Genomic DNA, 12,205 nt, shown 5'->3' with positions numbered 1-12,205 from the left:
CAGGAAGGGTAGCCTGAGCTGAAGTCAGCCTAGGCCGCACCCATCCTGCACGAAACACAAGGAGAGCACAGTGCTCGAAAGCCCTGCGCAAACAGGCGGTCTGGGGCGAGGAAAAGGATCAGAAAGAGTATGGAAGGGGGCTAGTGCCCCAGGAACTTATATGGATAAGAGACTGTAGGATAGCTAACGGCCTCAAGTCCACGGATAATGGTCTGTCATAGCTCTAGGGCTCGGTATGGACAATAAACTTGATTAAATAATAATAATATAGGCATGTCCAAGCTTCGGAGAATCCATATCTCCTTCCTAATACGGTAATCTAAACGAACCTTACGTTGTACGCATGTGACCTCATGCTCACTCCTTACTCAAGCCTGTTCCCCTTTTCCTCTCTCTCCTGTCTCTTCTATTCTTTAGACAGAACAACAGTGACCCCAACAAGCAAAATGCTCGCCCTCGAACCCGTCACAGAAGCTGACCTCCCCGCAATCACAGACCTGTGGTACTCCGCCTTCGGCCCCTCAGGATTCCTCGAACTCATCCCGGACACCCCTAACAACCGCGACTGGTGGAACTCAGCCAACGGGCACGACCTTCACCACAAACCCACCGCCTATTACTGGAAAGTTGTCGACACCGCGCAACCCTCGAAACCGCTCATCGCATACGCGAAATGGGATCTGGAGAGCGCCGAGGAGCGCGGGGATCGGTTCCCGCCGTGGCATGCGGATATGAATAAGAAGGGGTGTGATGATTTGTTTGGGAAGTTGGAGAAGCAAAGGAGTTTGTTGTTGGGTGGGACGAAGAATTATTGTATGCCCCCTAATGCTTTGGAAGTGGAGTTGGATGGATGCTTACTAAGTAGATTTGGATATGCTCTGCACGCACCCTGATTACCGTGGTCGAGGCGCTGGAAAGATGCTTGTGGCTTGGGGTTGTGAACAGGCGGATAAGGACCGCGTCTCTGCGTATGTGGATGCGAGTCGTGATGGGCGCCCGTTGTATGCGCGGTATGGGTTTGAAGATCGGACTATTGATGAGCACAAGGCCGAGGGGATCACTTCTATGGTGAGGGAGCCAAGGTCGTGATATCCATCGGCATGGTCTCGGACATGGGCGTCTATTTCTGGGTAGACATGACCATGAAGTCAGATGCATTGGGATGATAAATAGCATATTTATGGAGCAATGTGATAATGCGAGCATTCAATGAAGACCGCTAGGGTGCGTTAGCGTGTGTATAGCTACTAACCGGAATACAATCCGAGATGAGAAAGGAAGACTCGGCCGAGGACCAAAGTACTTGTCCGGAGTACCTAAAGATACTCCTTTTAGACCTCGCAAGAATGAACGAATGCAACAGCAACACAACAACACAATAACACAACGCATCAACTTAACCGCCGCCAAGGTGTGATAGCACTAGGATATACTCCATATTCCCACCGCCAAGAGACTGTGATAACAAGGATAGAAACCAGGGAGTACGCCCAGGCAAGGACTGGCGGTATTGGTAACTCCGACGCCGTCTGCTAGGATCAGAAACGGTGCCTATCGGGAATCCGCGCGGATCCAATAGCAATCGGCGTTTAGAAATAACGCGCGACGGTGTGCATGGGGCTAACAATAGTAGAAGCAGGGAACTTTGTATGTGCGTTCCACCCGTGTAGGACGGAATGCCACTATGCTAGGATACGTATTTTTGTACGGAGGACGGCCGTTACACCAATGGACTATCGTTATCGTCCGAGCTCCAAATTGGCGAGCGGAGAAAATCAGAATATGAAAAGGGAGGCAATCAAGTCCACCGAAATTATCCATCGCATCGTTGGTTTCCGAGGTCCGGGCGTATCCAGAGTACACCGCGCACTACTGGATACATAGTATAGTACTGAATGCCGTCGTGGGTAGAAATCCCTTCATAACGGCGAAACTGCGTCAGCCTCAGATCGCACATCATTATTCCATCCCGTTCCAGAAAGAGTGAGCGTAGCAGTACCAGGACGGAGCACGTATTGCCACACGGCACTCGCAACAATGGTGATACGTACCGGCACTTGCCAAGACACACGGAGCAAACAATCAATGCGAAAAGCCCGCGGACGATCTGTCGCAAGGTCCGTTTAACCTGCTAGCATCAGCACGATTAGTCCGTGGTACGCTCGACCAAAAGGCGTGGCTCTAATTACCAAGCAACCACGGCCTCGACCCGATGCCGAGTGTCTATTTGGCGGGCTTATTCAATCAATGCCAAGCCCAGTTCCACCATCTAAGCAAAGTAGTATTCTGATGCGACGGGAGGACGTGGGAGTCCAGCTTGTGCTTAATGGACAAATCGCAGTTGGATTCAGGCAAGACATTGTCCCGTATTGATAATGCATCGTGCCTGGCCCGTTTGCCCTCCGTGATGATGGTCCTGCCATGCAAACAAATTAGGGTGCTGCCCACTTAACTGACTAGTAGTTTAGGCCCGGCTCAATCCAACCAGCATGCTGTATTAATCAACCAAGAAAAGATGATTGCATGTCTCCACTTACCCGGTGGTGACCACACCAGAGTACAGAGTAAAATGGGGGCGTTCGTTCTTAAGCCGTAAGGAAATGCTCGCTTTCTAGGCCCTTCTGCTCGAATAATCAGCACAACCAGCATGATCAATCTAGCTCGGCCGACTGTTCGATCTCGATAATCCGTATTGCATGGTCCCGTAATGCATTCCGCATGGTTGGTCAATGGGCCCGGTCTGGTTTGCTCGTGTGCCTGGTCTTTGCTTTTTTTGTTTTCCCTCTCTCCACGGCATGGCTGCATATAACACTCCTCCTCTCCCCCTGGTCGATCGACCTGTATAAATCGTCCGTGGAATCCCACTTCCTCGCGTAAACGAAATCCAGGAAAGGAAAGAGGATCTCTTGGCTCTTTGGGAAGAAGTATTTATACTTCGGTCTTCCTTTCGTTTTGTTCCTGTTCCACAGTTCCACAACCACAGCTACACTTCGATAGCTGAACAGAATGCGCGCCTTCAGTCTCGCCGTCGTTAACGGCGCTATTGGCCTTGCCAATGCTGCTTGTCCTTACATGACCGGCGAGATCAACACCCGCGATACCCCCAGCAACGATGCCGCCGCTGCCACCGAGGAGTTTCTGTCGCAGTACTACCTCAACGACAACAACACCTATATGACGACTGATGTCGGCGGTCCCATCGAAGACCAGAACAGTCTGAGTGTTGGCGAGCGTGGTCCAACTCTGCTGGAAGACTTTATCTTCCGTCAGAAGATCCAGCGGTTTGACCATGAGCGGGTATGTCCACCCCCCCCCCTTTCGTTCCTGATAGACGGCTAATGGTGTAGGTCCCCGAACGTGCTGTCCATGCCCGTGGTACCGGTGCCCATGGTACCTTCACCTCGTACGCTAACTGGGACAACATCACCGCCGCCTCGTTCCTGGGCGGCGAGGGCAAGCAGACTCCCATGTTTGTGCGCTTCTCAACTGTCGCTGGTAGCCGGGGTAGCGCAGACCTTGCTCGTGATGTCCACGGTTTCGCAACTCGTTTCTACACCGACGAGGGCAACTTTGGTGCGTCCCCTATTCAACCCCTTCTTGCACCCCAACCATGCAAACGCTAACGTTCGAAATGCACAGACCTGGTCGGAAACAACATCCCCGTCTTCTTCATCCAAGACGCTATCCTCTTCCCCGACCTAATTCACGCCGTCAAGCCCCGCGGCGACAACGAAATCCCCCAAGCCGCCACCGCCCACGACAGCGCCTGGGACTTCTTCTCGCAGCAGCCCAGCGCGCTGCACACGCTCTTCTGGGCTATGGCCGGCCACGGCATCCCGCGTTCCTTCCGCCACGTTGACGGCTTCGGTGTGCACACGTTCCGTCTCGTTACAAACGATGGCGACACCAAGCTCGTCAAATTCCACTGGAAGTCGTTGCAGGGCCGCGCCAGTATGGTCTGGGAAGAGGCGCAGCAGGTCTCTGGCAAGAACCCGGATTTCATTCGGCAGGATCTGTTTGAGTCGATTGAGAATGGGTACTATCCTGAGTGGGAGCTTGGTGCGCAGATTATGGATGAAGATGATCAGTTGCGCTTTGGGTTTGATCTGCTTGATCCTACCAAGATCGTTCCTGAGGAGCTTGTCCCCGTCACGCCCCTGGGTAAGATGCAGCTCAACCGTAACCCGCGCAACTACTTTGCCGAGACCGAGCAGGCCATGGTAAGCTCTCCCTCCTCTCCCCTTACCCTCATCACCACTGTCCAAAAGTACTGACAAGACAGTTCCAACCCGGCCACATCGTCCGCGGCATCGACTTCACCGACGACCCCCTCCTCCAGGGCCGTCTCTTCTCCTACCTCGACACCCAACTCAACCGCCACGGCGGCCCCAACTTCGAACAACTCCCCATCAACCAGCCCCGCATCCCCATCCACAACAACAACCGCGACGGCGCAGGTCAGATGTTCATCCCCCTAAACCCCGACTCCTACACCCCCGGCCCCGACACCACCAACCCCGGCGCCCCTAAACAAGCAAACCAAACCGTCGGCAAGGGCTTCTTCACAGCTCCCAACCGGAACCCCGGCGGAACACTCCAGCGTACTGTGAGCAGCACATTCAGCGACAACTGGTCGCAGCCACGCCTCTTCTACAACTCCCTCGACCCCGTCGAGCAGCAATTCATCGTCGACGCAATGCGCTTCGAGAACTCGAACGTCAAGTCCGAAGTCGTCCGCAACAACGTCATCATCCAACTTAACCGCGTCTCCAACGATCTCGCTCGCCGCGTCGCCCGCGCTATCGGCATCGAAGAACCCTCCCCCGACCCAACCTTCTACCACAACAACAAGACAACCAACGTGGGAACCTTCGGTGGCAAGCTGCAGAAGCTCGAGGGTTTGAAGATCGGCTACCTCGCATCCGTGGACAACAAGGATTCCCTGTCTGAAGCCGCCACGCTCAGCAAGAGCCTTTCCCAGAACGGCGTTGAAGTCGTCGTCGTCGCCGAACGTCTCACCGATGGCGTCGACCAGACATACTCTGGCTCCGATGCTATCCAGTTCGATGCAGTGGTTGTTGCAAGTGGCGCAGAGAGCCTGTTCAGCCCTGCTAGCTTGACTGGCGGTGGTGCGAAGAATGCGACTGCTGGTGCTGCTTCGACGCTCTTCCCCGCTGGTCGGCCGTTGGAAATCCTAATTGATGGATTCCGCTTCGGTAAGCCTGTTGCTGCGCTTGGTAGTGCGACTACTGCGCTGCGGGGTGCTAGTATTGCTTCGAGCCGGGAGGGTGTGTATGTTGCCAAGTCTGCTGGTGACATTGTGGACCAGATTAAGGAGGGCTTGAGGACGTTCAGATTCCTTGACAGATTTGCTGTTGACAATTAAGCCGTCCCAGCTATGGTTCAGGTGGAAGATGATTGCAGGATTCCTGCTTAATATTAGCACCAACGACTTTCTTTTTGTTTGCTTCGGTTGTTGATATTGTACTGTACTATTTGCATCATGATGTACCAGAATGACCTGTATATGTATTCAATGAATCAGTAATTATTATCAGTTCAGGTCGATATGCATTTACCCAAGATTCAAGAGAACAGGAAGATAGTTATATAAACCAAACGCTTTCGTATTTGTATGCTAAACCAAAACAGGCTAGTCCATATATACATGTGAGAATCCACGAGTGTCACAGTAATGATACTATTCTACTCCATAAAAATAATCAACCCCGGCCGACTTGCCTCTGTCCCGCGAAACCCCCGCTCGACAAAGCAGCAGCATCCCTTATACTGATTTGCCTCTTGCTTTTGTCGTCGGAAGACACGGCAGCCGAGTCACGGCCATCAGCAAGGATAGCCCATTCAGCCACCGTAGCGCCAACGCCATCGTCCGCATCAGGAGCCGCTTGGTTACCAGAAATGAGCAGAGTAGCATAGTGTGCTGCCGGGATTGGTCCGGAAAGGTCAATGCTGGTGGTGTTGCTTTCGGGCAACATGATCTCATCCAGGTTGACGGTCTCAGGATCGTATGGCTTGGATTGCTCGATATTGGTCAATGCGATGACGACTTGGACATCACTGCTATCAAGAGTTGAGACCGGATCCTCGATAGTCTGATTGTGGAAGATCACCGTTGCATTGATAGGGGGCGACTGGTGCCAGTCAAAGTAGAAACCAGAGACCGCGGACCGGGCACCAAACTCAGCAAATGAGACAGTCACCGCGCTAAGGTTGGCAGAAGAAGGCTGCCACTTAGTAGAAGTGGCGCCATCAACAACAGAAATAGGGAATTGGCCTGGCTCAAATGCATCGTGTGACACAACTGGGCGACATTGAACAAGGTTGCCGGCAACGGTGTTCTTCGATCCGATCTTCCGGTTGGGAACCGTCAAAGACCCTGTTAGAGGAAGTTCGTAGACTGTGCTGTTAGAAAACGACCCAACGTGGATGGGAATAGACTTGTTGGCAAAACGGGCTTCCGCTGTGTCAAGAACAGCAGCATTCGAAGCGCGGCTGAGAGTTGTGTGGGTGTAGTTGGAACTTGCCGAAATCGGCCATCCTCGCCAATAAAAGGTACGGTAAGTGACATGAGGAAGTTGCGGGGGCAGGTTAGGATCAATATGTATAGCGTTATCAGGACGCATTCGCAGACCCAGGTATCCAGACAGAACGACCTGATTTGCACCACCATGTCCGGTGAGGAAGGGATAGGCCGGATGAGTACCACCATTAATGCTAGCATCGTCGATCAGCTGCTCAGAGAGCTGATAGAAAGGAGCCCGAACGTATGGCTCATAGGAATACTGTCCATAAGTGTATCCAGCGCAACCGGAGGGCGAAACTTCATTGGCGACAACCGAGAATATAGCCCATGTCATGGCAGGGCCATCGGGCGATTGCTTGTTGGCATAGTAGTCCAAGTCATTCAACGCATTTTCAGCGGTGTAGTTGTCAGTGTAGCCCAACGGATACGTATTGAGAACCACATCAGCCTGCTTGACCACAGCACTTCCATTCATCGTGTTGAATTCAAGAGTCACCCCGTTTTGCCGGAGCAATTGAACATTATCAGCCATCTCGGTCCAGGTTTCGTTGGGCTCGATGCCAAATTGCTCGCGGAAGGAGTTGACATAATTCAATGTCTCAGCGATCAGCGGCAATGTAAAACCACCAGCATCGACCATGTTAGCATATTCATCCGGATCAGTCATGTTCCTGATGGTCCAGGACGATCCATTACGCTCTAGCAAGTTCGAATACAAAGTCGCAACAGAGTCATAAATGGGGAAATGCTCCTCACGGAAGTGCTTCGTATCACCACTCGCAACCCACTCGTACATCATGGACAGACCGATATCACCATTCAAGTGGTACTGATAGTCCCAGCATGGTCCAGTAGCCGTACAGTTACCGAACCTGCCGCTAGTCCAGGGGTAAATGGCCGCGGAAGGATCGAAGTAAGTCTGGTTCTTCGAACCGGCATATTTGGTCTTGACATTGGCCATTGCCTGAGGATACTGCTTCATACGGTAGTTTGTAACCCTCTGAGCAGCTTCGGGGTGCGAAAGGACGAGACCGGGTTGCATCCAGACATCAGCGTCCCAGAAGATCTGACCAGCGTATGAATCAGAAGTGAGACCGCCAACCGGGATACTTTCCACGTTGATAGGGGCCCCTGAAACGGCCTTGTTAGCATTTTTGCTAGCAGTGTTCTGCAGAAGATAGTATGTGTTCGTCACTGCGACGATAGCCGAGTCAATAATGTGCTGGTCAGAGGGCAAACGGCCGGTCTTGGGATCAATAAAGTGATCAACAGAGTTCTCTGGCATCACCTTGGCCCATTCGGAGACATGAGAGGCTAGCGACTTGAGATAACCATTCGACAACGCCTTCGAAGCGGCCTGCTTAGCTGTCTGATGAGGGTCCCCGAACGCATCTGTCGAGGCGGCACCGACAAACTTGGTAACGCGCAGTTTCTCATTCGCCTTGAACTGCACATCGACCGACTGAGCGATGGAAGATGCATTGGCGCTGACATACGGCTTATCCGTGACAAGTTGGCGGGACGACAAGTCCACACCAGCGGAGCCGGTGAGGTTCGTGTAGACATAGGCTGTGACATTCGAGATGCCCCAAGGACGTACAGCGGAGAAGATCGCACCGTCATCTTGGCCTGACTCCACAAAATCCGTACGCACAGCCGAGTAGCCATCAACCACGTTCACAACAGTCGCGTTGGAGTCGACAGACGGAATGACTTCCATGTCGACCACGGCCTGGTTGACATTCAACTTGTGGTTAAGCAGTCGATATGTGATATTGAACGAACCCTTGCCTTCAGGGGTCCATTTGTACGACCACGACAGAACACCAGCCTTGAAGTCGTAGGTAGAGCGGAAGTCGGTGATGGTTTCGTTGTCCACCGTGGAATCGAGATAAGTACCATCGCCCAAGTCGAGAACAAGCCCACTCCAGTGTGGGACACCACTAACAACACTGTCGCCTCCATATTGATACAACCAGGGGAAGTTGGATTCATCGAGCGATGGTTCAGAGTCAAGGAAGCCAGCGATAGTAGCGAAGCTTTGCCGTCTAGAGAACAAAGGCCAGCCATTGATCACGTCGCCACTAACTGGAACATCAAGTTCGAAGAACGGACCAACGCTGGCAACGTTGATACCAAAATACCCATTTGCGACGGAACCACGAGATTGGTAGTGACCTTGGTCCAGGACAGTGGTTGTAAGCAGCCAGTTATCTTCGTCCCAGGTCACTCCGGGGAACTTTGTTTGGTAGATGCTAGAAGCGCTGGATTCGAGGTGTCCAGTGTTCCTTTCAATAGCGCGAGTAATACGCCCACTGCTACTGGCACAATCGACAGGTGAAAGCTGCAGTAACAGAGGCAGCAAGGTAGCCAAAATCTGTCATGGTCAGTACCTTCTGAACGACCCCGTATTGAATACCAAGGTATCTCACCTTAGACTGCATTGCTGCGATGCCGCTTGGGCGAAACCGTACAAACTCCTTGCAAATATTTTCCCAGAACAAAACGTACCCCGGACGCTAAGACCCTTTATACCATGCGGGGAAAAGTCTCTGTCTTCGGGAGCCCTAAGCAACGACCCGATTCTCAGTCCTGTGCCGTAGCCGGTGACATAGCCGTCCCGACCAGCGCTCGATGCCGAAAAAGGTCCACCGTAATTTGCGAGCACGAGCGGGCATAGGGCCCTTGGCAGATGTAGCTTTGAACCGTCACTTGGCCGGGGACGTCGGAGAGTGATTCTGTGGAGTTCTGGGGAAGTTTAAGCCCCGCAATAGTGCCGATGAACGGCCGTCAGTCGAGAAAATCGCCGGAAGCGGTAAGAATAATCCTGTTGACTGGATATAGGAGTAGAACTGGATCCCAGATGATGAGATTGATTCGTCTGTCCAGTGAAGATGGCGATGGTGAGAAACTGGCGTAGTGGGAGAAGGGAAGAGGTAGTCAAGGATGGTACAAGGGAAGGTACGGGTCACATGCTCTGCGTAGTATACAGTCTACTGTAAAAGTACAATACTACCATACTTAAACTATGGGATTATTTCTGGGCTCTTGGCTTGCGTAGTCCTCTAGCTATGACATCTTATAGCTTGGCCATATAGGCAAGCTACATGCAGTGTACAGTGCCTAGTATGCACAACTTCCCCAGTCTCGAAGCGACCATTCTGTCGCATTCTATAGCGCTCTGGACGGTGTGCAGTGCGCAAATTCTGGACTTGCCTGTGGTATATAGCATCGCGGAGGAACAGCAAGAGGGACGGGTGCCAGGAACATGCTTATGAACTCGATCACCGGATAGTCACGGTGCCCAATGTCCACGCAGTCATCCCACATCCTCCTCACTACTCTCCTCATTACCATCCCCAGCAGTCAGCTGAGAGGCTCCATTACCGCTCTGCCGCTGCGTATTCGTACTCCGTCTCTTCCCCTGCAGATAGCGATCCGTCGAAGTAACCGCCCTCTCCCCAACAAACTTATCCCCCGGCCAAGCAGCCTTGCAAACGGGACATTTCTCCGCCTGCTGCATGCGAAAGAAATTCCGGATACAGAAATCGTGCAGTCGACCGGCGCAGTCGCGGTTCGCGCAGCGTTGGCCCTATCATATACCATATTAGCACCTATCCATCCACATCACAACCAATATTGGGGATAGAAACTCACCACAGTAATAATATCCCGACAGGCAGCACAGAACTTAACCTTATCTGCCCGTCTCCCATCATCCATCTCGTCATTGTACGTAGCAACCAACCACCCCCTCAACTCCATGAGTCCTCTCGGACTGAGCCCATAGAACCCCTTCCGACTCTTCTCCATCCACCCATCATCAACCAACTGCTGCATGACCGTCTCCGCTTGCGACATGGTCAGCGACTGTGCCGCCCCGCCCTGGGTCCCCATAGATTCCCTTCGGCTACCACCTGTACCAGCATCCGCAGAAGACACCCGTGCCAGCTGCATCGCCTGCATCCCCGATACAACCATCGCCTCCGAGATTCTGGTATTATGTGTCTCGAACATGGCGTCTAGCAACCGTTTGATGAAGGCGATTTCGTCGGCGGTATATGTAGTCGCGAGCTGAGTGAAGGGATCGCTGGTCGTGTTCACGAGAGCGTAGACTCGTTCCGGCAGTACGGTTGTGCCATCGCCGTCCGTCTGGATCTGACGTAGGGTGCTTCTGATTTCGAGGTCGAAGGGGGAGATGGCGGTGTTGGCGGCTGCGATGTACGAAAAGAAGTCTTCTTCGGTGATGTCGGTAGGGGAAGCGGGCTCGGCTTCTGTACTTGCTGTCAACTGTCTTGTTCGATCTTGTGTGGTTGGGGTAGGTGTACCATGTGCTGAGAAGATGGCTGCTAGAATGGGCTTCGCTTCTTCAAGGGTCATAGATGAATGGGCCATAAAGGCTTGAAGGAATGCGCGATTGCTGTCATTATAGTCTGCGACACCGATATCATTGGCCATCTTGTCTTGCTTGTATCTGCGAAAGATGAAGTTTGCGAAGACTGATTACGAGTTGATCGCGTCGATATCGCGTTCCGCGATTGACACCTGAGGCATAGAACTATTCAAGTGACCATCAGGCGCAAGTAATTTGTATGATTATTTCAATGAGCTTTTCGGCTTCATTCAACGAAGCTATGAGTAAAATATAATGCTAGCACTACTCCGTAGAGTATAGATTAAGCATCCAGCCTGACGCTGCGCCCAAGAAGTCGAATTCAAAATTCAAGCAAAACTGAATATCACCCAACGCCACACATGACAACAATAAGAAAAAGAAAAAAGCCGGTATCAAAACCCCGACAACTGGACGACACCTAAAACCTCCTTCTCGTAGGCTCCGGACTCGGGCTACGACTAGCACTCCGCGCATCCCTACCCCGTTCCTTCAACCACTTCTTCGTCGAGAGACGCATCTCGCGATCTAGCTCGGCGCTAGGATCCTTGCGGTGAATGAAATTGCAGAACCCGCCTCGTACACACCCCTCGCCGCTATTTAACCGGCAACACGCTTCGCGGAAATCTGTCACGGGCGATAACTCGCAGTATATCGGGCGCGCGGCATACCAGCGGGAATTCAACGCGTCGCAGGCTGACTGCGCGTCTTCTTCGTATTTGAATCGTGCGTAGACGTTGCCGATGAGGTCTGACCTGTTAGCACCTGTCCGGAGAACAATTGCATTCAAGAGGTGAGCGAGGACTTACGATCATTATTATTCTCACAAACAACCAACTCCTCCAACTCGCCGTACTGGCACATCTCGCACCACACGTCCTCGTAGAAAGCATCAAAGTGGTTCTGCAGCTGGCTGGCGTTCATCCTATTCTTGGGATCGAAAGCAGGATTCTGGTACATGTTGGGCATCAGGACGGTCTGCGAGTACGACGGCTTGACGTGTTTCCGCGAGCATCGGTCGCCGTGTCTGCAGGCGCCGATTTTGTAGTAGAAGGAGCAATTGACCTTGTCTTGCTCGGTGCCGAAAATGGATGCGAGGTAGTTGGCCATATTGGCTGGTGGACGGCGGCGCGGGGTTTCTGTTGGTTAAGAAGAGTGGTGTATTTGATGCGAAAAGGATGCAGCGGTAAAGAAATACTGGAATAAAAGAGAGAACGGTGGGGGATGCAAGCTCGCTGGTCGACTGAAGATTCTGGAGAGCTCGATCG

General features: G+C 52.5%; 5 protein-coding genes across 5 annotated transcripts; 2 read left to right on the top strand and 3 right to left on the bottom strand.

The window, feature by feature from the left end:
- Positions 1-160: 160 nt before the first annotated feature.
- On the top strand, positions 161-1,089 carry EURHEDRAFT_534572 (GNAT family N-acetyltransferase; the record flags this gene model as incomplete). Its single annotated transcript, XM_040787298.1, has 3 exons — positions 161-174; positions 443-813; positions 866-1,089. The coding sequence occupies 3 exons, from the start codon at positions 161-163 to the stop codon at positions 1,087-1,089; spliced, it is 609 nt and encodes a 202-aa protein (XP_040633767.1).
- A 1,478-nt stretch (positions 1,090-2,567) lies between these two features.
- On the top strand, positions 2,568-5,882 carry cat1 (catalase catB). The gene is made up of 4 exons (XM_040783290.1): positions 2,568-3,297; positions 3,348-3,573; positions 3,640-4,220; positions 4,283-5,882. Exons 1-4 carry the CDS (start codon positions 3,007-3,009, stop codon positions 5,384-5,386), a joined length of 2,202 nt encoding a protein of 733 aa, XP_040633766.1. The 5' UTR covers positions 2,568-3,006; the 3' UTR covers positions 5,387-5,882.
- Positions 5,724-9,157, bottom strand: treA (alpha,alpha-trehalase treA; the record flags this gene model as incomplete). Its single annotated transcript, XM_040785971.1, has 2 exons — positions 8,977-9,157; positions 5,724-8,921 (listed from the first exon to the last, which is right to left on the bottom strand). Exons 1-2 carry the CDS (start codon positions 8,986-8,988, stop codon positions 5,724-5,726), a joined length of 3,210 nt encoding a protein of 1,069 aa, XP_040633765.1. The 5' UTR covers positions 8,989-9,157.
- Positions 9,158-9,574: 417 nt separating this feature from the next.
- Positions 9,575-11,021, bottom strand: EURHEDRAFT_489789 (non-structural maintenance of chromosomes element 1 family protein). Its single transcript, XM_040785626.1, has 3 exons — positions 10,873-11,021; positions 10,202-10,818; positions 9,575-10,136 (listed from the first exon to the last, which is right to left on the bottom strand). Exons 1-3 carry the CDS (start codon positions 11,000-11,002, stop codon positions 9,864-9,866), a joined length of 1,020 nt encoding a protein of 339 aa, XP_040633764.1. The 5' UTR covers positions 11,003-11,021; the 3' UTR covers positions 9,575-9,863.
- A 38-nt stretch (positions 11,022-11,059) lies between these two features.
- On the bottom strand, positions 11,060-12,190 carry EURHEDRAFT_390638 (zinc finger CCCH domain-containing protein). The gene is made up of 2 exons (XM_040779841.1): positions 11,747-12,190; positions 11,060-11,687 (listed from the first exon to the last, which is right to left on the bottom strand). Exons 1-2 carry the CDS (start codon positions 12,045-12,047, stop codon positions 11,359-11,361), a joined length of 630 nt encoding a protein of 209 aa, XP_040633763.1. The 5' UTR covers positions 12,048-12,190; the 3' UTR covers positions 11,060-11,358.
- Positions 12,191-12,205: the final 15 nt, after the last annotated feature.

This window comes from Aspergillus ruber (assembly GCF_000600275.1).
Source record: "Aspergillus ruber CBS 135680 unplaced genomic scaffold scaffold00065, whole genome shotgun sequence".
Classification (NCBI taxonomy): domain Eukaryota; kingdom Fungi; phylum Ascomycota; class Eurotiomycetes; order Eurotiales; family Aspergillaceae; genus Aspergillus; species Aspergillus ruber.
Note: the sequence above shows the minus strand (reverse complement) of the source record. Positions and strands in the feature narration are given on the sequence as shown.

Excerpts from the sequence above, each read along its gene's own strand:
- cat1 (XM_040783290.1), top strand. The coding sequence starts at position 3,007 with ATGCGCGCCTTCAGTCTCGCCGTCGTTAACGGCGCTATTGGCCTTGCC. Across the intron at positions 3,574-3,639 it reads CACCGACGAGGGCAACTTTG|ACCTGGTCGGAAACAACATC; the intron begins GTGCGTCCCCTA and ends CGAAATGCACAG. Across the intron at positions 4,221-4,282 it reads CCGAGACCGAGCAGGCCATG|TTCCAACCCGGCCACATCGT; the intron begins GTAAGCTCTCCC and ends CTGACAAGACAG.
- EURHEDRAFT_489789 (XM_040785626.1), bottom strand. The coding sequence starts at position 11,002 with ATGGCCAATGATATCGGTGTCGCAGACTATAATGACAGCAATCGCGCA. Across the intron at positions 10,819-10,872 it reads AGCCATCTTCTCAGCACATG|AAGCCGAGCCCGCTTCCCCT; the intron begins GTACACCTACCC and ends CAGCAAGTACAG. Across the intron at positions 10,137-10,201 it reads GTCGGGATATTATTACTGTG|GGCCAACGCTGCGCGAACCG; the intron begins GTGAGTTTCTAT and ends GGTATATGATAG.
- EURHEDRAFT_390638 (XM_040779841.1), bottom strand. The coding sequence starts at position 12,047 with ATGGCCAACTACCTCGCATCCATTTTCGGCACCGAGCAAGACAAGGTC. Across the intron at positions 11,688-11,746 it reads TTGTGAGAATAATAATGATC|ACCTCATCGGCAACGTCTAC; the intron begins GTAAGTCCTCGC and ends CTAACAGGTCAG.